A 24,408-nucleotide genomic window follows, 5' to 3' on the forward strand; every position below is an offset into this window, starting at 1 on the left:
CACAGGATGGACTTTTATCATTCCTATAACTACACTGTATTTGTGGTAGCATTTTGTGATCTGTTCAACGTGCCTTAAGATTGATTGGTTTTGGCCATTTCTGAACCAAAAGATGGTTTGTGTGTGTGTGTGTGTTTTCCTGAATTACTCACAAATGATTTAATTTGCAACCAATTCCCTTCTGATCCGTAGATGAGCAGCTCTGTCATTTTCCACTTGTCTTAAGCATGCTGGTTTAAAGCAGATAATTTTATTCTTAAAATAAATCTGAGTTTTTTCTCTGTAGTCCTGTCTTAGGTTTCTTCTCCAGTGTTTTGTGAGACGTAAAATTACCCTTATTCACTGCGGTTGGTTGTAGACAGGATCTGTGAATCCAGAATCAGCCAATGTTGGGGGAATGACTGGGTAGACACGGCCTACGCAGAAGCTAAGAGGACTCCTACAAATGGAAGATTTCCCATAAAAGGTAACACAACACTGTTACCCACTCGTTCTCAGTTGACTTCCTGGCAAGTTTAAGATTGTGCTGGAACACAGAGCTTCTTCACATTCTTGTCTGTGTATCGTTTTCTCTTTTTCCCACTCTAGTATTTTTGTTTGAGTTGAAGCTGGACACAGCAAAAGAGAGATTTGGGTTCCCCATTCCTCCTCCCCTCTGATCTATCATCTCTTAATTTACATCTGTAAACCTTTTGTTTTATTTGATGTACATTTGCCAGAGAAACGTTGGGCTCAGTTCCAGACAGGCTTATTTCCCTCTTCCATCTTGAGACGTTCCGGAGCTGAACAGCATGAGCTTGCACAGCTAAATATTTAGAAGAAAGCAATGAAGCTGCGTCACCAAAAAGCTCAAAGCATCCCTCAGAACAGAATGAGATGAACTTATTTTGTGTGCTCTTGGTGCACGCTGAGAAAGGCCTATACTTAAACTATCAACTGCTGTCATCAACATATTGTCTCAGTTGAGGCTCATAGCAGGTAAGGTACCACCATCCTACTCAACTCATTTCTAACCCCAGACCACTCTGAAAAAGTTCCCAGAGGTTTGGGTAAGCCTCTAAAGGCTGTTGATACACAAACATGTATTCCCAGTGGATGAGAAAGAGGGACAGAACAAGACTGAAGACAGCAACCTGACTGAATACAAGCAGGAAAGGAAGCAGGCCTGTTCTGAGTGGACCTAAGTCTGGATTTTTCTATCAACCTTGAGATTGTTGCCACTCTTCTTAATGCCCTCGTTCCATAGATATATCAGGGTCTGTTAACTTACATTTATGGTAATGCCTTCCTAGTTTTGGTGGGGTTTTATTTTGTAACATGAAGCTAGAAATGGAGTAAGTCTAAAATCACTGATATCCTGAGTAAAATACCCAACTTTATTATTATTTCTCAAAAATCTTGGAGATTTAAAGCAAGTCTTCTGGAAAAGTGGGGGGTGAGGATGGCTGTTTCTAAACATCTGCTAACTCATTAATACTAACAATAAAATCTTTGGTGGAAAACAGGGTGGTTTTAAATTCTGGTTTTATGAATCAGACTGAACGATACCCAGATCTCAGGGAATGACATATTTTTGTGTGTGTTGATATCTACAGCTTTCATTTTTAATACTGGAGGTGATAAAAATCTACAAAAAGCTATAGGTAAAACTTGGTTCTCTCCTCTCTTCTCACAGATTGTTCCGTAAATAACTACAATTGGTTTTGGACCAGAGGCTAGACCTTGACTGTGTACTCAGCGGATCACCTGTGCTTTTTCCCCAGCATCACTCGGGGAGCATCTGGTGTGTTCTCCATGTGGGACAGCCACGTGGCTTGGACCTTACTTCGGGAGGGAAACTGCAAGGATCTCTCACTCTTCCCCAGTGGCTTGGAGCAAAAACCAGCATGGCTGGGAGGAGATTCCAGCATGACGGGAGGTTTGCCACCCCAGTGCCCTCTAAAGACATGTAAGCAAGAAACGACACTGCCTCCTGGGTGCCTTTCTGCCTCCTGGGTGCCTTGCAACTACTGATGTTCCTTCAGCAAAGACACCTGCTTCAAAGGTTGGTGATGCAGATGGGGTGTGGAGTGGTCTATAACTGGCTACTGTCAATCAAAGCAGATTGTTGTTAGCTTAAACAGATTCTGATGCTTCCTGAAAGATGTGTCCGTCTGTCTGCAAAGAGCTTCAGAGTATATCAGGGAGGAGAGCTGGCATGAAAAACACTGTTGTCTCTCTGAATATAATCATACTCCGATTTCTCATGTTGTAAAGCAGTGAACTTTACGGAATTTCATGGAGGCTGAGTTAGTAAAATCCCATCCATCAGACTGAAGGAGTGTGGGCACAGGCAGGACACACTTCCATGTATGCTGCCTCTGCTTGCCAAAATACTTTTTGCTTCCAATGGGAAAAAGCCAGGTTTCCTTGTGGGACAAACAGCCTGTTTCAGTCATGACCTCTGGCCCAGAAATAGTCTTAATGGTTTTTCTGTGTGGTATTCATCATTTCTAAATAGCTGGCTTGAAATGTAATTAATTTCTTTCATAAAAGTTACTGTAATCTTGCTCCCTTCTGAACTAAAGCAGTTCCAGTCAAGCTGAAGCATGGGAAAAAAGAGGAAAGCAGGATGGTGATAACATACACATTTCAAAGGGAAGGTCTGTGTGTGTAATTACCCTGTTGTTAATTATATTTCTCAGTCTGTTGCAATGCACTCAAAACCACAGATTATGGTGTGAATGGAAGTGAACTATGTCTAGCCAGCAAGGGATCTTTTAAGGGCAACTCAGATGTGAGTTACATTAAGGCAAGGTCTCTTAAGGGTGGGGAGTATACTCCTGATGTGCACAGGACTGACCAAAGGCTGTGAAGGTGGAAATGTGATGTAAGGCTTTTGTTTGCAAGTCTTTGATATGAGCGTGCGTCAGACTGTTTTCTCTCTCCCATCTGTTCCTGATTTAGAAAGGATGGAGGCTGCAAGGACAGGCTTAGCTAAAGACACCTGCCCCATGTTGAGGCCGCTCAACTCACCTCTTAACACGAGTTCTCTCTTCCCTCTCCTGGGCCAGCGAATTTGGTGGTGACTCTGGCCACATTCTGGTGGCCCAGACAGGGAATTTGAGTGGAGCTGACCTCTGCTCTGTGCCCACTGTGCAACTCCTGAGGCACAAAGCCTCTTGGTAGCCTTACCAGATGCACTGAGGACTGAAACGGAGACTGAAAATGTTCTTTCATCTCTTGCAGTCACTCACCCATACCAAGCTGAGCAGCAAAATGACAGGGGAAAGTTCCATTTGCTTCTGAGCATTGCACACCTCCCCTGGGTGTATGTGGGGCATGAGGACTCTGACTCTCTAACACTACACAGGAAAACTATTTTTAAAAATCACTTATAAAAACAGAACAGATTCTTTTGCCACCACATACTGCACTGAAATAACAGTGTCAGAACATCAGCAGTGGGGACTGGCTTTCAGCAGGCTTGAGAGTCTCTGCAAAGAGGCCTCAACTTGCACTGGAAAACAGGGCCTCAAGCATTGCTTCAACCTCTGTAATAGTAATTTGCTTGGGGCAGTCTCAGGTTAGGAGGTGATCTCTACAGAAACCTCAACTCTGCAAATCTGAGTGTTGGGGTGGCAAGCAGAGTGTGTGCTGGAGTTCCCCCGGATACTGGTGTCTGATTGCTGTTGATGTCTGGACCAGAGGGTGGCTCCAGCTGCCATTCACTTGAAAATCTAGAAATGTTTTCTTAAATGTTTTTAGAACTTTGCTGAAGTTCTTCAGAATGAATCACTGCTTGAGAACAGCTCAGTAAACACCATCCAGCTAAAATGACTGAACACAGCGCAGCTGTAACTGAAATGGAGTTCTTAAAGGAAAGGTTTGCCAAAAGCTGCAACACAAACTCTGTCCTCTTACTTAATGCAATAAAACCCCTGTCAACCCAAGAGGAATCATTTTCAGAAATTTCTAGCAATAGCTGTAATTTCTAAGTGTTCCCTTCACCCCAGGAAGCCTATGCCCGTTTATTGATAAGTAGTGCACATACTGCTCTTTAATAGGGTAAGGCACATGACCCTAGCTGAGGGCACAAGGACATGCCCTCTGGTTGGGAAAAGCCTGGGAGGGGGGTGTGATTCTCCCACATGCTTTTCTGGGAGCTCCTTGATGCAATCCAGGTCTAATGAGCACACCTGACAGAGTAAACAGCTATGAAAAAGAGCATTTCCTCAGCCTTTTTGCCAGAGATACAACAGGAGCTGTGCCTAGGATCCTAGGAGGGCATCCAACTGATTGACTGACTGACAGCCTATTTTTGCTGGTTAAGTCCACAGGTAAGAGCAGAATTTTTCTCTAGCTGTGTTTCCCTTCAGCTGTAAGGTTTGGGAAATATTTTGCCTTGCTTTAGAGAACAAATTAGCAAATATTTACATTCACCCTGATCTCCCCTTTTCTAGGAGACTTGCTTTGGAGCTCCAGTTGTTGAGAAATATTAATAAAGTTGGGTTTAGACAACAGATCTGGCTCATTTCTGGGGTAGCCCAGGTCTTCTTAACTGGTGCTGCTGTAGTTGGGGCAGGGAATTTGGTCAAATCAGCCAGCATCATCTGCTGGCATTTCTTTGTGCATGTCCTTTTTCACTGTTGGAAAGTGACTGAATTGCCCCATGCCTCTCTTCCTTATAGTAGTAAATTGGGAACCAGCTGCACAGCTGTGTTGTTGGGTTATGGTCATAAGGACTCATGAAGCATTTCCAAGTAGAAGTCAGTACTGGGATGAGCAGCAGCTACACTTTTGAGTCACTTTTTCCTTCTCTTTGGAACTGTACCGGTGCAGTGGGATGACTGTTAGTCAGCTCACTATAATCTGCCTGCTGGGGGAGAACATACTGTGTACTGGGGTGCAGGTGCTGCCCGTTGCATTAAACCAGTTCCAGACCAACACAACTTTGTGAAAACCTCCTATGTGGATCTGCACCACTGCAATGCAGTGTCTTTGCTTGCTAATCAGTGTGTGCTGCTTCTGCAGCAGGAGTGTGAAGGAACAGTGGTGTCTGGAAAAGGTAATGAGGTCAGACCCAGTGTTGCATGGTGGTGGTTCTGCTTTGAGGAATGGGTTGACTCAGGAGCAGCACTGGGGAGAACAATCTCTGACAGTCTGGAGCTTGCTGAGATACTTCATATTCACTGAACCTGATGAAGTCCAGGGTTTGGGGAACTAACTGGATGAGACATCAGCATAAGTGTTAGGATTTATAGCTAAGACATTATGGGAAATGAGTGAGATTCCAAAACGTAGGAAAAGGATACACAGAATAACTGTCTTTGAAGAAAAGAGAAAAAGAGGTGAAAGGAACTTAACTAAAGTCATCCCAGTTCCTGGAAAAAGTGGAACAAACAATCCGTGCATGAGTCTTGAAGATAACAAGGTGATAAGTTGCAGGCGTACAGGACTGTCAAGAAGAAATCCTACCAGAGCAGACTGCCCTTTTTCTTTGCTGCTTTTCTTTCTTCTTGTTCTTCTTCTTCTTTTTTTTTTTTTTTTCTTTTTTTTTTTTTTTTTTCTCTTTTTTTCCCCCTTCTCCTGACAGAGTAACCAACCAGGGGAGAAAAAGGAGACATCCTATATTCCCACTACAGTAAGGCTATTCACCATTATTTCCATGATATTTGTAAACCAGCTACATACATGCCCTCTGGATGAAACTGGTGGAATACAGATGCACAGCCCCAAAGAAAAGCCTATTTGCAGGAAAGTCTTTAGGGTTTTGCATCAGATGGGAGGGGAGCAATGAGGGGGCTGCAAGGGACCCTCCCAGGGCGGTCAGTGCTGTTAATGGCTTTGTAGGTGCAACAGAGATACTTATCAAGCCTGATGACAGTGCCATTCCAGGAGGCACACAGACACATGGGGAACAGGATCAGAAGTGAAAGTGATCTTTAGAAACTGGGAGACCAAACAGAAAAGGAATTGATATGGACAGGCACCACACAGAAATACATAATCCACTGAAGAAATGCAAGATAGAGAACAGCTTGTAGGAGAGCAGGTAGGAAGGTTTTTAGTTTTAGTGGTCTTAATGGGTCACAGTACGAATGTACTTCTCTGTTCAAAGATAAATGTTATCCTAGGACAGACGTGAGTGCAGTCTCTGAAAAAGCTTCTTTTCTCTGTCTAGTACCAATGTCACTCTGCCAGGATTATTATGCCTGACTGTGACAACCACATATTCCTCAAGCTCCAGATTGGTTTATAGGAGAGCTTAGAGAAGAAAAACAAAAATAATCAGATGTCTAGAGAGGATTATCTCTGCATTTTTTTTTGAGTCTGCTGAGAAAACTGCATGCTAACCTCTTCACTTGCTGCAAAAGGATGAAGACCTTTTTTTTGGTTGGTGGTAGGACAAGAAATCTCTCTTACACTTTGTGCTGTGGTGTAGGACATGCAGGTTAGGCATTAGGAAACCTTTCTCTTAGTGAGTATACTTAGAAGGCTGCTTAGGGAGACTGGGGAGTTTTAAACTGGAGATATGAAATGCTTATGTCTTCCAGGAACTGTGTCACAATAGCACTGCTAAAGGTAGGGAAGTAAATAACGAGAGAGCACATCAGAGAACTTAGACAGCATAGCTGCAAAAACCAGACAGTCCTTCGGGCCAAAAGGTTCCTCTTCCAGCCTCAAGCTGCTGATAATCTGGCTTTGCAGTGGTCTGGGCTGCACCACTGCAGGTCCATGCCAGGCAAAGAACAGAGGCAGGAGATAATGTTCTATGATGAGAGAAGAAGCTTTGCAGCTGTTTTGGAAACAAAGACAGCATGTGTTTATTGATGACTTCAGCCTTATTTTACTTGCCAAACAGTAACGACAGGTTGCATGTCTGTCAGGACAACAGGATCCTCTCATCTGCTGCAGTTTAAGTGCCTGGGGGCAGCTGTCTTCAGGATTTCAGGTTTTGTGTCCACGTGGAAAAGTGGGAGGATTTGCTGTCTTGAGAGAACTGTATTCTGTCCTGTGCAGTTCTGTGTTTCTTTTTACAACCAGTTGGGTTTTTTTGGTTCACGCACTACTCTGAAGGGAACATAGACTTCTAGCAGCACTGACAAATATCTACTTAATGGTAGCAGATAATGATACTATTCTAACTTCTGGTCATGTCTTCTTTCCAGAAAGCAATCAATTCAGTGTGGTTATTTGAACTGAAATGTTAAGTTGGCAAAAACTTCATGCTTACTTAGAAATTGACTTCAGGCATCTCAGAAGCCTTCCTGTCACTCAGTTCTTTGCACAGCCACTCAGCAGTGATTTATCCAAACTTCCTTGAAAAGTTTACCTTTATAAAGATCGGAATTTCCACACCAAGTTTGGAAAAACATGACTAAGTTGGATGAGGCACCAACACATCGTACAGCTGATGTAATGGAGGTCAGCAGGACCACGCTGTCTCACTGTAACTCAGGCTGCTTCCTGAGTGTCCTGATAGGAGGATAGATTATGTCCGAAAGAGCAATTGCCGAGTTCTTAAGGGCAACATCACTGAAGCTGTTGCACAAGATGTGGAGAAGGTGGAAGGAGAACAGAAAGGTCTGCAGCTCTCACTGTCTGGCCACTAAGAAAAGCTTAAAAGGAAAAGGAAAGAAATGTAGCCAGAACTGACAACATGTGAGGGAAATATTCTCTTTTGAGGACTGCACCTAGATCAGGAAGAAACCAAGTGCAGCTAAGCTAGATGGGTACATGCATGCTATGCCCATAGCTCTCTGTTCTGTGAGCAAACAGTGATAAAAGTTTTGTGGCCTCAGTCTCTGACAAAAAGCTACTCTTAAATAAGAGCAGTGTATTATTCTCAGGTCTGGCAGAGCAGAAAAGGAGGTCAGGATGAGGACAGTGATCCACCATCAGTGCAGCAAGGCTGCAGCAGGATAGGGCTGAGCTGCTCTGAGCCATGTGCAAAGCAAGGACACCCATGGCAGCACTATGGCTGTGTGGGAAAGGCTCTGTTTTGAACTTGGTTTCCCACTGTACATAAATACTTAATTTCCCCTGCAATTGCAAAAGCCCTGCTGGCACTTCTGACCCCCAGTTAGGAAAGACTCTGGATGAACAGGTCTTGCTCAGGTCGTGCTACAGGAAACATGATCCCAATTTCAGCTTCTGCCTGAAGTAACTACATGAGCTATGTAAACTGCTTGGTATTATAAATGAAAATACAGGAGGATTCTCACCCGTGCTTATATCTAACTGCTTTCTCTACCAGACCAAAAAGGAAGATCACTGTGTCTATATTTAACACTAGATAAGGGCCAGTTAGTTGGCTCCTTTCCTTGCCTTTCATTTTTCTCTTTTAAGGCAAACGGGGACAGATCCTGTCAGAATATGAATTACTTACAAGTTGGAGGGGCAAAATCTTGCAGCAGGTGGAGTGATGGAGTGACAGTGCAGCAGCCAAAGAGAGGGAGAAAGGCTGAGACCGGGCTTTGTTGCATGGTTGCCTATGAAATTTTAACTCTTGAATTTACCTCAGTGGTGCAATTCTAGCATGAGCATGTCATGACTTTGCAGAGCAAAGAAACATGCACATCCCTGCAGGCTCTCACCATATTCTCAAAGATATTTGCAAGTGTGTTAGTATCTCTTTACGAATTAAAGATAACCATGTCAGAAAACACAACTTTCTGTGATAAAAGCAGTCAACTTATCATATCAAGCTGGGATTTCTGAGATCCACAGCTGTGGGCTTCGAGGCCTGCATGCAGCTGAAGGGCTCCCAGCTGTGTCTTTGGGCACTGACCTGGCCTCATCATTCTCTGGCTGTGGACAGGGAGAAAATATTTGCATGCCTCCTTGCAAAGAACTTGCAGTACTGACCAGATCCAGCCTGAGAAGAAGCAACAGCCAAAAGGCAAAGAACCCAAACAAATAAAAATGCACGATGGGCTAATATAAACAGTGTCAAGAGGGAAGTGGCTTGGAGTGCTCATGTTCCAGTAAGAGCCATTATCTTTGCTTTTCTTCTTCTCTCTTCATCACGGCTTTCCACTGTGCTGTTTAATTGGTTACAAAATTAACTTCTCCTCCCCAGCCCCCCAAGTCACTCTCGGGATATCAAGGTGCGATTATCTTTCCCTTCCCCTCCTTGCCCAGCTCTGCTTTACAAAGGTTTCTGGAGGCTCTCCTACTGCCCTCTATGGGCAGCCTCGAGGCGTGTGTCGGGAACAGAGATCCTCACAAACCTTGGCTTCTCTCATGGCCACGTACTGAGGCTCCTTATTAAAATAGGCTCCTAGTAGCAGCACGTTAACGGTACCCCTGCTTTGGCTGCCGACGCAATAAGTAAGCTAGGGGAAGGCAGCTGTAAAAGTTTGCACGGCAGAGATGGAAGAATTAGTGAAAAAATAGGAAGGGTTGCCTTGGAGAACGCAGGTCCAGCATTCGTTTTGGTCGACGTGCTTCATTTCAGGGATACTCTGTGACTGTCACGGTTTCGGTCAGAATCTCTCTGCCCACCAACAGCCGCAGCAGGCAGTGAGCGGAGCCCCGGACAGCACCGCATAGACAGCAGCCGTGGGCACCGTCGGGGCGCCGCGATCCCGTCGGGGCTTCGCGCTGCGGGGCTGCAGCACCCCCTGCAGGGCCCGGAGGGGAGCGGCAGCAGCACCCCGTGCCCCAGGAGCACGGCCAGGTGCCGTGCGGGTTCTCTGCGCCGCTCCGTGCTCTGTAGTGCGCCAACGCGGATGGCCCGGCTCGTTCCGGAGCCAGGGCACAAGCACGGCTCCTTCTGGGAGCTCCCCGCTGCTCCATGCGATGTCCGTCGGGTTTCTTTCAGAAGCAAAAGGGACCGCTCCGTGCTATCCCGGAGGGGACGAGCCGAGCAGAGCCGTGCCTGGCACGGCCAGGCGGGGCCACAAGGGCGGGGCGGCGGGCGGGGCTGGGGGAGCGGGCACCTCCCCGGGGCGGAGCGGCTCTGGCACGGCACGGCTCGGCACGGCCTGACCCCGCACAGCCTCTATACCGGCAGGGCAGGGCCGGGCAGAGCTGAGGGAGGACGGCGGGGATCGGGGAGAGGTTCGGGGCCGCTGCGCTCAGCCCGGCGCGGCTCGGGAACGCGGCGAGAGACTGGCACGGACTAAAGTTATCCCGGAATAAGGCTGCACGCATGTGCTGTCACCCCGGATGTGAACATGCCGGCCCGGCTCCCCACTAGCTCGCTCCGCCCGGCTGTAGCGGGTGGGCCGTGCCGAGCCGTGCCGAGCCGTGCTAAGCCGTGCCAAGCGCGGCGGCGGCCGTACGTAGTCCCTGAAGGGCCGGGACGGGCAGGGGCGGTGAGGGACGAGGTGAGAGAGGCTCCTCTGGCCGGGGGGCAGCCCCGAGGGGTCGGGCAGCAACCCCTGGCACAGCCCGGCACGGCCCCGCTCGGCTCGGGGCGCCGGGAGCAGGGGGGAGGGGCGAGCCCGCAGCCCCGGGAGGGATGGATTTTCGGGGGAAGAAGTACGAGCGCGGCAGTAACTGGTCGGACCCCGAGGTGGTGGAGCTGCTCCAGCTGTGGGCGGACGAGTCGGTGCAGCTGGAGCTGGAGAGCTGCCTGCGCAACCAGCACGTCTTCAACCGCATCGCCGAGGTGCTCCGCGAGAAGGGCATCCACCGCACAGGCGATCAGTGCCGTGAGAAGATCAAGAAGATGAAGCTGGAGTACCGGCGCATTAAGGACAACAGTAAGGCCCCCCGGGGCGGCCGCACCTGGAAGTTTTACGACGTGATGGACCGAGTGCTCAATAGCCGGCCTGCACTGGCCTATGGGCCCATGGGTGGCGGTGTGATGGCCACACAGGTGCTGCCGGGCGGCGTGGTGGAGGGCTACCACCACCAGTTCACTGCCCCTGCCCTGCCCTTTGGGCACTCCCAGCACCCTGAACTGATGGAGATCAAATGCGAGGAGGTGAACTCTGATGAGCACTGCCTGACCCCAGAGCCCCCAGCAGCTGTGTCTTACCAGCAGGGATGCCCTGAAGAGCATGAGATGGAGAGAGCCTTCCTGGAGAGGGCCCAGAATGACTCTCCCATCTCCAGAGTGGAAATTCCCATTGAAACCAGTGTTTCACCTTCAGGTAGGGATAGTCTTCTGTATTCCAGCATAGGGTTTGCTGCCTTGTTTCCCAGAAGGAGCTGGTTTTGTTCTGGTGATAGACACCTGTGGTTTGTTTTTTTGTTTTGCACTGATATTTGAATCCTTGTTTTTCATGCCCTAAAAGCTTTAAAGTAGAAGGTTGGTAACAGCATTAATTGTCTTCTGGCAGTTCCTGACACGTCTTGGCACAGGTAAATAAAATCTGAAATTACTGCTCTAGGCTAAATACTGCTTGTGAACTCCAAAGGACTGGAGCATCTACTCTAAGCTGGGATAGGCAATTACATGCTTTTTGGTACTGACTGAATGTGACCGGTGCTGTTTGCAGTCCTCATGCTCAATAGTATCAGGAGACCCTCTTCTTCCATTGCAACCTGTAAACCTGCAGGTGAAACTTCCCTTGTGTTCTATTTGAATGCTTTCCACATCTCATCTTTTAGGGTGCTCAATAACAGAGAATACTTGGGGATAATTGTTGCCTAGCTTATTAATCTGCTACCTAGAACTTGGAAAGAAGACATGTTTGGAAGTCACTGGTAGAAACAGTCTGAAACAGGTAGAAACAGTCAATCTGTTTACAGGAGATGAGTGCAGTTGACCATTGCGTGGGTGCACAGAAAGATAGACTCTAGAGACCATGGAGATTTCCGACCTGTCTAGGATAGGCTGATGGAAGAGCACAGCCTTCTTGGGAAGAAGAGAGGTGATGGTCAGTGTGAGATTCATTTTTGAGATCAGGAAGAACAGCTGTGGTGATCTTAACCAAATTATGTTTAAGGTCCCTTCCAACCCAAGTGATTCTGAGCTGTGTCCTCCTCACTGTGCTGAGTGTGTGGGTAGCCAAGGGCAGGATCCTCGAAGTAACCTCAGTAATGATCACTGAGGTTAATTCAGAAGGTAAGTTAGATTCAGATCAGTGGCTTGCAGCACAGCAGTGAGCCTGGAATGAGAAGTCAAAGACTGAAAACAAAGTCGCATACTCCAAGATGTGCTTGATTGGTTTTGCTTTGTTTTCCCCTAAAAACCCTGCTGTAGTGTATTCTAGGTCAGGTAGTGGAAAGCAGCAAAGCACATCCATAGCATTTATCTTGCCTTGTGTTTCATTTTTTCCCACTTTCACACAACCACAGGTTTCAGTGAGCCCAGCATGGCCAATTCATCCCGCATGCAGAACGCAGTTCCTCGGCCCGGCTTCTCCGCTTTGCACCGCCTGCGGAAGAAGCGGAAAGGCCAGCGTGTGAAGGACCCGCTTGACGACCTCCTGCTGAAGACCCTGACTTCACAGCGAGCCATGGAGGAGCGTTTCCTGCAGATGGAGGAGAGGCGGTTCCAGCGGGACCTGGATGTGGAGGAGAGGCGGATGCAGCTGGAGCAGCGGCGCTTCGAGCTGGAGCGGGAGCACGAGTTCCGCATGTTCAACGTTTTTGCCCAGATGCTCAGCATCTTGAAGCAGAGCAACGGCAGCGCATCCCCTTCACTGGCCATGCCTCGAGGCCTGGACTTCAGCCAAATGCTGTCAGAACTGATGGGCCGGGTGGGAGACAACCAGCGGGGGCCGAGAGCCCGAGGGCTGGCTGGGAGCCGGGGTAACATGTGCGGTTTCTGCCCCCCGGAGGGGTTCCGGTGTAGCCCATACCTCTCTGCTCGTGGTAACGTGGCCAACGTGTTCCGGGGCTCCGATGAGGAGGGGTACAAAGCGTACCACGCTGACAAGTATGATGAAGACACAAACCCCAACGTGAGTCTCTTAACTAACGCTCGGGACTTTTTTCTGCCTGTTATAGCTCTGCTGTTCGGTACGGAGCTCCTCACACACCCCCTGGTGGCGCAGAGGCTGAGTGTTGATGTTTGGTACTGAATGAGTAACAAATATAGTGAATGGAAATAATGATTTATCTGGGGATTACTTTTAAGTAGATCCACAATTCTGATCCTGAACGACTTGAAAATGTCCAGATGTTTTGCAAACTGCAGTCATGGTACAGGGCAGTGCAAACTAGATTAAGATCCAGAAGCACAGAAATTGTTTGATAAGAGATGTGTTATGAGGCACAAACTGCTAGCTCTTTTGCTAACTTCTACTAACAACGTGAAAAGTAGATAAATACCTAAATTTGGACTTGACCTTTAGTAGTGCCATCCACCACCAATTGTTTAGACTCCATTTTATGTGTGTTTTTAATTTATTTATCTAACTTCTTCCAGTGTTGAGAATGTGCTGGTAGACCGGAGTTCTTTAGCACTCAACACCATGTTAAATAGTCAGGGCCAGACCCAAGCCCTACAGCTGCAGAATTGCCTCTCCAGAGGGGAAAACTTGATGTTTTAAGCACTCTCCATGACTGTGTGCTATGTGGCATTTGAAAGAATGAGTGGAGTGGAACAGAAGGACTGATAAACGACTGAATTTAGATGAAGAAATGTTTCAGAAACATTTCTTTAAACTGCTGAAGCATAAACCTCAGTTTTCTCAGAACTGTTTCATGTGTATTTGCAGTTAGATGCACAGTGATTCAAGAATAAGTTAAATGTTCTATAAAGAGGAATGAACTGTATCTGTTAGTACTTATCCATTTGCAAAAAGCTTATTGCCTAAAAGCCTGAGTGCCTGAGATATGTCTGTGAACGCACACCTGCATATATACCTCTCTAGTTATATGTGAACTGTGCTGTGACTTTTCCTTGGTAAGCTTTCTGGGGGCAATTCAGTGGAATGATAGCTAAAGTGATGTACATTCGTGTTGATTTTGTGTGTGTGTCCACAAATGATACACTGTTTCTTTTTCTAGGGCATAATTAATTTTGGCACCAGTGAGAATAAGCTCTGCTGTGACCTGATGTCTAAACGGGTAAGTCCTGTTCCTTGGAGAAATACCAGATATAATATGTGGTTCCTCCTCAGTGTTTTTCCTAGAGTTATTGCTGCTGTTGGGGTTTCTCTGGTAAAGTTTTTCCTCATGAATTTCTTACTGTTGAGAGCCACTTCTGAATCCAGCTATTAGTACACTTATTGATGTTATTTTTCCAGGAGGACAGGAACAGGGAGTTTTCTATTCCCTTTCTTTGTGTTTCCCTCTAGGAGTGTACTTGGCTCATTGAGATACTTAAGACTCAGTACTTAAATGAAGATAAGATGCATTTCATTTTCTCTTACTGACTGTATTCTATTTCATACGGAGGTTTCAGAACTACTTCAGACTCTTTAATCTCAAGAATCTTCACAGTCTGGGACAGAGGAAGTTGACTCTGTCCATTGTGAAGCTACACAGTTTGAGCACCCACTTCTGAACTTATCTAAAGTTTAAGAGGATGGCAGCACTGAATGTGACATCTCATGAAATCTCTTGAAATCATACTGGGACAGCTGCTAGTTGGATGCTTTGTTCAGCCCCATGAAACAAATGACATAACTCATTAAACAAAAAGAGGCAAAAGTGAACAACAGAGCTGTGCCTTAGAGGAGTGTTTCTTGATTTTTCATTAAAATTATAGCTCAGATTCAGCCCCCAGGGTGGGAAGGCTGGCTCATTTCCTGACTGCAGCTGCTTGTGTGGGGAAAGGTAGCCCAGTGTCTGACAGTCGGTCTCTGCAGTTTGAAACTCACTGTTACTCCCATTCCACCAATTCCCACCCTCAAAATGTTCCTTTTATTCCTTCCTCCCACACCACTGACTCGGGGATGCTACCCCATCGCTTGGCCTTCCAGCTAAAGGAACAGGTAAGGCAGAGCTGCTGCCTGGTGGCTGTGTGCTCAGAAGGTGCCCTATGGGCTGTGTAGGTTGTGCCTTCCTTCCTTCACCATCCTTTCCCCAAACTAACACAGTGTCTGTAGCAAGTAGTGCAGAAGGAGACAGCAGCAAGTCACGTTTTCATTAGTCTTGTTGTGGAAATGAGCTGTAGTGTGATGAGCTGTCATGCATGTGGCAAGAAGTTACTGCTTCCAGCTTCTTCATTGCAGCCCAGAGTTACAGAAAGGGTTCACTGAGTGCAGCATCAGCTGGGATTGTAGGAACAAATAATATGTTGCTGTTGGGGACAGTGAGTACTCAGTTTCCACTGAGAAAAACAGCCTATTGGATTTATGTCTTCAACTTCTGGCTCTTAAATTGGCTAACATTCTGTTGGTATGAGATCTCAGATAATCTTCATTTTGGTTGTCCCATCTGGTTTCTTAGCCCTTAGTTATCCTTATGGGTTCTCCTTTTCATTACTGCACCATTTTTGGCCAAGTCTGCTGATAGGTTCTGTGTTGTGTTACCTAGATAAGTTTAGGAGAGAGGTCTAAGGAGATGTAGTTCTGTGCTACACAGGCATCAAGAACAACTGCAGGTGAATAAAGGAACTTTAATCTCATATGTTAGGTTGCAGTTCTGCATGGAATGGGATGAGGACAGTGTCTTTGAACTCTAGAGCTTGGCGCAAGTTATTAAGCATTGATACGGAATGCTGTGGATTTGTTATAACTTGGTAGACTTTCTCACTGCATGTTAAATATCCTTCTCTCTTTGCACCACCACTCACGTGTCTTGTTCTTTTAGTATTAACTCATAGTCTTAGTTGTTATCAAATATTTGCAAGGTACATTGTACGTAACATTCGTTTGCTCCCTTTTTGTTCACATAAAATGTCCTCTTTTCCCTGATCGTGACTGCACTTTCCCTTGCAACTTCATAGAACTGGATTATGTGAAACCCTGAATATTACAGTCCTGGAAATGTTTAGATAAAAGCAACATGTATTCTTTATCTAAACATAAACATAAAAAGGGGCTGTAAAGTTTTCACGCAGCTCAGGTGATTCTGACTTTAAGAGCAGAATAAACTATTTGGCATCCTTTTTGTAGATCTCTGTGCAGAGAAGTTTTGGCTGCAATAATTTGGTAGAAGCCCCCACTTCCTATAAGTGGAAGTTATCACTGATCAGCTTGTTGTGCGCTGTCCCTCCGAGCTGCCTTAATTCTGATGGTCAGTGGCTTTCTTAGTCCAGTTTTAAGGCTGCTGAAGTCCTGTGTGTGCATGTCTATGCAGAATTGTGCCTGCCCACAGATTCTGTATCTCTCTGTTTCTGAAATTGGTGACTGTGCTTTTAATGTGTCTTCCTGTTGCTCACAGTTGACACAAACCGATATGAACCTCATGGAGCCACTGCTGCTTCAGTATCCTGACTGGAAGGGACACATGTTGTAAGTCCTCTCGTTTCTGTAACTCTTCTCTGTTTGAGTACCTGTCTGAAAACAGAATGAATGAGTACAAATCACTTCTCTTACACAGTAGCTAAAACTTCTTCTAGGTCAGAAAATCATAATTTATTTTCAAAACAGTGATTGGTCATCCAACTGAAAAGTCCTTTGAAAATCCAGTTTAAAATCATTTTATGTAAGAGAAGATGCTAATTTTCTAAACATTAACAGATGAGCTAACTCCAGAAAGTTCCTTGAAGCCCTGTTAACATGGAGGACTTTAATCCTTCAGTTCTCTTTAATGCTCTTCAGAATTGTCTTGCAGCCATAGCCATTGTTCATGATGCCTTTGCCATGTATAGCAGTCACATCTGTGGCATGGGCTGTCTGCATCAAACTTTACTGTGCCCTGGCTTTATTTTCCTGAGATGTGGACCTGGGGAAGCCCAGCCTCTTGGAGAATAAGCTGAATCAATATTTGCTTTTGTGTCTTTCTCAGTTTACGGGAGGAAGTGGCTCGATTTTTGACCTATTACTGCAAGGCCCCTGCACCTCTTAAGGCAGAAAATGTGGGTAACCCACTTTCCATTGGTGTCTATTCTAATGTATTGCCATTTGTTATCAAACAATTTCATCTTATTTTTTTAAACAAATGATTTTGTATAATGACAGCCTTTTATCATGTAAATGAGATTGAATCATAGCCATTTTAGTCGCTTTTAATGCACACGTCAGCCAAAACATTTCAGTTCTACTGTGTATTTGCCTTATTCTTTACTTCTATTGCCAGATCCTCATTCCATTGCTCCCAGTGAGGCTTTGTGTTTTTATTTCCTTGTTCAGCTCTGGGTCCTACTGGTCTTGTGTCCCTCAGCCTTGACAAAGAGTGCCCGTTGTTTCTGATGGGTTTAATTTCATTCTATTTTGCTGTTACACCACAGGACAAAATCTGTCACTGAGCCAATGGCAGTTTTACCTGGCAAGAACAGACATTTTCAGACCTTGTGATGGTGTTATAAGGAAGGTATCAACACCTGAGTCTTTGTAGGACTTGCTGATTTGGGAGGGGTGCAGGCCAGGCTCAGTGCACGCATGAGTCCTGCTTTTGCTGGGTGGGAGAGGCAGCAGGAGCCAGTACTATTGCTGCTCTTTGGGCTGCAGTAACTCAGCAGAAACTACTGCTCCACATAAACTGAAGTCATCACCAATCAGTTTGCTGATCATTGCCTCTCCAAGGCAGCAGATTCTACTTGATGCTTGGATTGAAACTCTCGGGGCCTCTGTGCATCAGTCTTCTAGAAACGAGAGACAAACTTGCTTCTCTATGCTTCTGTTTATGCTATTGCACAAATTTGGGAGGAGGTAGGAGCTGCTGTTGTCACAAAGAGAAGATAAAGCATAATAAAAAGGCAACTGGAGAAAGGATCGTGAAACAAAGTCCAGGGTTAATGTTGTTTCTGGTGGAAGTAAGATGTCAGCAGGAAAGTTCTGGGAACATCCATGCTAAAGGATTAGGGAGGGAAATGTATTTTGTTGGTTTTGTCAGACATTTTGTAGTGGTGTTTCTATGGATGTATTTATCACTAGCCTCTCTTTTTCTTCTCTAGGTGATTATTCTGAATGGTTGTGGCTCTTTGTTTTCTGCATTAGCTACAGTCCTTTGTGACCCAGGGGGTAAGCAGATTGCTGGAAAATATCATTAATATGTTTTTTTTGTTGTTGTTATTGTTGCTTGGAAATAACGTGTTACATAGTTTTAATACCGTTTTGTGAAGGTGAAATAGTGGGGAATTAGCACTATACTGCTTATGCTTACCTGGGATACTGAGGATGGGTGTACAGTGTCCCAGTTCTTGCAGAAGGTTTATAGAATTGATACAGAAAGAAAGTAGAGAAAAGAGTAGTAACATTACAATATTTCCAAAGTGCATAACTGTAAAAAAGCTTTCATGCTCAACTGAAGTCCATTAGAGGAGAAGGAAGGACAGCAATCTGTTGCTAACAAGTTTTGTTGTCTTGGTTTTAGAGGCTGTTCTGATTGCTACTCCCTTTTATGGTGGTATCACCCAGAGCGTCTTCCTGTATGGCAACGTCAAGCTGGTGTACGCCTATTTAGACAGCAAGGTAGGAGTTGAGGAAAGGGAATACCGAGCTCTGCAGTTAAAAAACAATTGGCTCAGGAAAGAAACAAGCTTTGGGGACTCAGAACAAGGCTATGCAGCAGCCTGTGATTTCATTTATAGCTATGAAATTGGACACATTGTTTCCAAGAAACTTCCAAGACCATTAGTCTAGTTTCTGGTCTTGTCCTTTTCTTATGTCATGCTCCCTGTAAATATGGCACCTGGTGGAGAAAAATAGCCATTTTGGAGTCAGGCATGTGTATTGTTCTATAGGAGATGGTCTGTCCCAGAGATGTAAGAACACATGGCTATCGTGGCTTTAGTCATTAAGGATAACCAGAGAATTCTCTGCATGTGGCCAGTCTATGGTGAAAATTTCTTTGATGTTATGTATTTTTTTCTCTTTGTAATATAAAAGGGGAAGAGGATGGATGCTAGCCATTATTGTTGGATTTTTATTTTGTTTTGTGAGGAATGGCACGAGGCAGTTTGTTGAAATAATTTGGCCATATTAATTTTATCTTTGTGGTGTGTTTCAGATTACTGGAACAAGCACTCGGCCTTTTCAGCTTACTGTGGACAAACTGGAAAAGGCCTTGCAGGATGCCCTGGCAGAGGTGAGTATAGATGAGCTTCTCATTATGGGTCAAAGCTACAGTATGTTTGAGATGGCTGGTCCCAGATGTGAACTGAAGAGCAAGACATTTTCAAAATCTAGCATCTGGCATTCTCAGGGTCCTTATAGACAGCCTGAGGTCAGTCTGCTTGCAGATCCTGCCTGCTCTTGTGGTAGAACATTCAACTGCAATTCCAGGAGGAATCTTACTGTATCATGCATACCTGGGCATGCACTAAAATGTAGGGTCTTTTCAAGGCTTTTCCTTCAGTAGTGCCAGCTGAGTTACCCAAAATGTACTGCTCTAAGTAGTGCAAATGCATCCACTAAGAACAGGGTGAATTGCAGGAGGGAGTGAGAGGCAAATCTAGAAGGTAAATACAGATGTGTACCACCTGTCTTAGTATTTAGTCTGTAATTTTTGAGATTATCCTAAACCCAGCATATGTTTAGCTTGATCTTTACATCATTAGCAGCTGACATCTCCAGCCACTTGTGCTCTAAATATGAGCAATTCACATCCATGTACCTCAAACTGCTATTTTTCTTGCCTTATTAATGGGCAGTCTTCAGTAACCTGCAACTTAACAATATTGATACAGATCAGAGAAAGTTCTCTCTTATGCTGAGAATGTGCGAAGGCATCTTATAAATGAGCAGCAATCATTGCAGACTCACCATTTTCAAACTCATTGATTCATTCTGTGACATTTTCCTCAGTTCACTTTGCAAGTGCCATCATTATAAAAATGTCATTTGTGGCTAAAGGTTTTCTCATACAAATCTGACTTTTGAGGTGAAATATCATAGTAGAGGCTGAGTCTTGCATCATGCTCACTGCTCCTTGGAGAAACTGAAAGTTTTCCCATGATGAATGCTCTCTTACTATCGTGTTGTTTGTGTTCTGCAGGGAGTAACTGTAAGGGCCTTAATTCTTCTGAATCCCCAGAATCCCCTTGGGGACATCTACTCCTTGTCAGAGCTACGGGACTACCTGGAATTTGCTAAAAGGTATGCAAGTTTGGAAGACTGAGATATCCAGAGGCAGATACAACTTTTAGAGCTTGGTGGTCTACTGTGCCTTAATTTATCTGTGAATATCTTCTTAGTCAGTTCAATATACATAGTTCAATATAACAGACCTTCTGAGTTGTGAAAAAATAGACTGTGCTGCAGAATTTGTTGTATAAAGGTGGCCTTTGCAGGGTTCTGAATTTCTCTTTGTTTCTCAGCCAGAAGCAGCATTCTTTTCTAATTTCCATTTTGTCCTTTTGCAGACACGAATTGCATGTGATAGTAGATGAGATCTACATGCTGTCAGTTTTTGACGAATCAGCCACATTTCACAGTGTCCTAGGCATGGACAGGTAAAATCAGCTCCTACTTCCCTGGCCATCTTCCAGTGACAATTCAACATGATGCCTTGCTGAGAACTTGTGACTGGAAGTTAAGTCATGAGCTAGCAAATTCTGAATCTGCCTTATATTGTGGGCTTTTTATTTTAGCTTTTTTTAGTGTGTGCTTTCATATGTGCTTGTGATAGTCCCCAGAAAGTTGGAAATGGATGTTTCATTCCTTGGAAGTGAGGCTTTTTCTTTCCCACCTCAGCATTCTTTACCTCTTTCTCTTACTTCTGTTGTTGGCTGTAAAGACCTTCTGTTGCTGTTTACATTCTCTTTTTTTGTACAGTAGTGACTGATCACAATGTTGTTAGAGGTTTGAGAATGGGTTTTATTAGGTATTGATGATGGTTCTTATGGGTCCCTTCCAACTCAGGATATTCTACAACTGTGAATCTCCTTCTACAAAGAGTTGTGGTTTGAAAGAAAGAAAATTACTTTAAATTTTTAGAAAATGTATCTATTTTTAGTATTACATTTGCAAACTTAGTACATGCAGGAAATCTGCACATAAAATACAGCACTTAGTGTGAGTATCTGAAATGCTTACATCTGAAATACTTAAAAATTGTGTCTAAAATTTGTTCCTGGGAGTTCCTTGCTTCTAAAGGCCGGTCAGATTTGGATTTTCCCTGCTTGAGCAGTGATCTATGCTGTGCTGCCACTGTGTAATGCTGCCTCTCTATTTTTGCAACACTGCACTGGTGATCCAAAACTTAAGCACCTATGACACTAATTGCCCATCTGCATCCTTCTACATACAGATTGCCTGATCCACAGAGGACTCATGTGATGTGGGGAATAACCAAGGTGAGTGCCAGTTGCTGCTGTGCTGCGGCTTCCTTACTGCTATCCTCAGTCTCCTCGAGTTTGAAGGAACAAAGCAGTGTTAGTAGGAGCCCATCCTTCCTGTTCAAAACAGTAGTCTCTCTGTGTCTTCTGCAGGATTTTGCCGTCTCTGGGATTCGTTTTGGTACTTTGTATACAGAGAACCAGGATGTTGCTAATGCAGTGGCTTCTTTGTGTTATTTCCACGGGGTTTGTGGACCAGTCCAGCACAAAGTTGCACAGCTACTTAGGGACAGAGGTGAGTCAACAGCTAATGTAGGATCCTCATGCCATCCTGTTATCTTGGTACTTGAGGGGATTCTGTCCCTTTAATTTCCCCAGTGGTCTCTTATTTGTGTGGTCAGCTTCTGTCCATTATCCTGAAGCTGCCTCTGTAAGCTGTGGCTGACAGCAACAACAGAGGAACACTGCAGAGTTCTTCATCAGCAGACGTGGAGGAGCAGCTCTGAAGAAGTGTGATAACTATATGTGTAAATGCAGCAAGTGTTGTACAGAGCAGGGATCGCAACCTTGTATGAAAAGGGAAATGGAAGGGGACTTCTAGCTTTATCCTGGTCTTGCAGTGCTAGCACTCCAGCTGTAAGATCCATGAGCACAGCAGAGTGGTAAAGGAGATGTGTATGTGCATGAAACTGCTACATAATTCTTGTCCCCATTTCTGCTTTTTGAGGAAACAGAAAAGGAGTTGTGGAAGGACTAAATGTAAAATGGCATTGTGGCTGTTTTGGAAACCTTAGTCAATTTATGAGTTTTATTCCTAGTCACTTTGTGATTGATTCTTTTTTTTTAATCTTCTGGCTAGAATGGATCAACCAGGTGTACCTGAGGGCCAACCATGCCCGCCTGAAAGCTGCCCATACATATGTGACGGATGAGCTGAAGACACTTGGGGTTCCTTTTCTCAACCGCAATGCAGGCTTCTTTGTCTGGATTGATTTCCGGAAGGTTGGTAGTGTTAGGAAAGGAGGCTCCTCCTGGGTTGAGGGCAGCTACATGGTGCAGCTTTGTCCAGGGGAAAGTTCAATACTGTGATAAGCTTTTTGTTAAAGTCTCATCGGTTGTCTGATAAGCAGAGGAATGGGTGGCCTGGTATTTCTGTGCATGCTTTTCCTTTTTTTTGCCTGTGCATTTCCCTCCTTGCAGGAATCTTACTGCTCTCAAGCTACTTTCCTTCCCATTTCTTCCTTTATATCACAACTGCTGTGTTTCAGAGGTAAAAGGTGGCTCCCCTGGCCTTTGCAGACCTCATAGGAATCACATATTCATGAGGGTCTCTGTGAGTTAGCCTATATGTGACTAACCTCTGGCCCTTCTGGTGACTCTCCCAGTACCTTAGGACAGGAACATTTGAAGAGGAGATGCTGCTCTGGAGGCGTTTTCTTGATAATAAGGTCCTCCTGTCGTGTGGCAAAGCCTTTGAGTGCAGTGAACCTGGATGGTTCCGCATCATCTTTGCTGACAAGACCAACCGACTACAGCTGGGTGAGTGATGCTTTCTTTTGTTTTTCCTTCCACTAGAGAATCTGCTGCACCATTTCCTCCTCTCCTTAGTCCTGAACTACCTTATAATTATTATCCTCTTGTCTTTTCATTTTTTCTTACTTCAATGCTCCAAATTTTTCTGGATCTGACAGGGATTTGGAGATTGTTGTGTCTTACTTAGGTTCATCCACTAATGTTTCCCTTCCTTTTACAACTGCAGGTATGCAGCGGATCCGCAAGGTTTTGGAAGAACAAGAGCGGGAGATACTGTCTGAGGAAAAGCAGCAGCCTTGTCAGTCAGATCAGGATGGCAAAGCAGATAGCACAGATGAAGTCATTTTTGTATCCCGCCACCAGGAATCTTCCTGTGCTGGTAGTTCCAATCTCAGTGACCTCATTGGCCTCCTGCAGCAGCAGATGCGTTCATCTGATTGGCTACAGAAAAATGCAGCAGAACAGCTTGCGTAGAGAAAGCCAGAGATCTACAGTGTGTTCAACAAACTCATGAGGAAGCAACAGGGGCCAGTGTACCTTTAGGCATGTTCTTGAGCATTAAATGAATGGTCCTGGGCCCCTAAGAGCTCAGCATTGACTTTCAGCAAATAATATATTTTCTGTACAGCAAGAAAATCACTTTGTAAAATCCCTCCTCTACCCCACTTGATGTCTCTGATTTGTATTATATAGGTGATTTCCTTGGATTGGGGAGAGGGTAGGGAATGGTGGGGGGCTTTATTCACCTGCTGCATCATTTTATTTTGTATTTCATTTCTAATGAATATGCTCTTAACTCTCTTATAAGGTCCTGTGGTGTTGTGGTGTCTTTTTTTATATACTTCTCATTTCACTCTTTCTGGGAAGGTGGGGTTTGAGATTGTTAAAATGTGTAAGGTTTCCCTTTTCCTTACTGATACTCGGAATCAATTATTTCAGTGCCAGAATATGACTGTTTTCACAAAGAGATGCTTTTGGGAGATAAAATGTCAATTCTAAGGTAGCCTCAGTAAGGGGTAAATAAGCTCGTGTACCAACCCGTCTCCCTGGGTGAGGCTCTTAGAACATGGTGATTTAGTTTGAGTTCTGTAAAGCTTTTTCATTTTGAGTTGGTTTCCATTCTACTCTTGGATCAGTGTCTAACCCCCTTGGCTGGTAAAATGCCTGTTTTTGTTTTTGTCCTTCACTTTGTATAAATAAAAAGTGCCCATTGGCTTCTTAGCCTACTATGTCCACAAAAGAACTAGGAGTGGAGAGGTGATGGAAAGGCGATATTCTCTCTGCAGCCTCCCTACTGCTGGGGTCCATCCCTTCTAGTTAGTTGTGAGATTACTCACAGGACACTACTGAGAATGTTCCTTGTACCACTGTGCTGAATGTACCTACTTTATGCTCACAGGTTTTCAAGGTGGCACCTTCCACTGTTACCTGAACAACTAAGTCTATCAATAGGCAAAGCAGTTTTCTTGACTAAACTGTGTTCTCTGGTCTCCTGTTCTTCCTCTCTTTTCCATTTTGAAAGACACTGTATCATGGTGACAAAGTACTTTTGTTGGAAAGCTTCTTTCTCAGATGCAGAATGTTACATTTATTGATATCTTAAAGGAAGTTGAACTGTTTTGGGGTTTTTTTTCTGCATACTTATTAATCTAGAGTTA

The 24,408-nt window shown here is 44.8% G+C and overlaps 1 protein-coding gene across 5 annotated transcripts; it reads left to right on the forward strand.

The window, feature by feature from the left end:
• Positions 1–625: 625 nt before the first annotated feature.
• Positions 626–23,557, forward strand: ACCS (1-aminocyclopropane-1-carboxylate synthase homolog (inactive)). 5 transcript variants are annotated; one of them, XM_085550234.1, is made up of 16 exons: positions 626–978; positions 1,676–2,044; positions 12,238–12,845; positions 13,897–13,956; positions 16,219–16,289; positions 16,786–16,855; positions 17,894–17,960; positions 18,313–18,410; positions 18,949–19,026; positions 19,936–20,036; positions 20,303–20,392; positions 21,190–21,235; positions 21,371–21,512; positions 22,077–22,219; positions 22,603–22,756; positions 22,977–23,557. In XM_085550234.1, exons 3-16 carry the CDS (start codon positions 12,255–12,257, stop codon positions 23,222–23,224), a joined length of 1,959 nt encoding a protein of 652 aa, XP_085406360.1. In that variant the 5' UTR covers positions 626–978; positions 1,676–2,044; positions 12,238–12,254; the 3' UTR covers positions 23,225–23,557. The 5 variants fall into 5 exon arrangements, 3 of the variants coding, with proteins under 3 accessions (XP_085406360.1, XP_015720038.1, XP_015720039.1); XM_015864552.3 differs by lacking the exons at positions 626–978; positions 1,676–2,044 and adding exons at positions 9,922–11,087; positions 14,814–14,825; XM_015864553.3 differs by lacking the exons at positions 626–978; positions 1,676–2,044 and adding an exon at positions 9,922–11,087.
• The last annotated feature ends 851 nt before the right edge of the window (positions 23,558–24,408 follow it).

The sequence above is a fragment of the Coturnix japonica genome, chromosome 5, assembly GCF_054131305.1.
Source record: "Coturnix japonica strain WE chromosome 5, WE-NBRP24, whole genome shotgun sequence".
NCBI classification, from domain to species: Eukaryota; Metazoa; Chordata; class Aves; order Galliformes; family Phasianidae; genus Coturnix; species Coturnix japonica.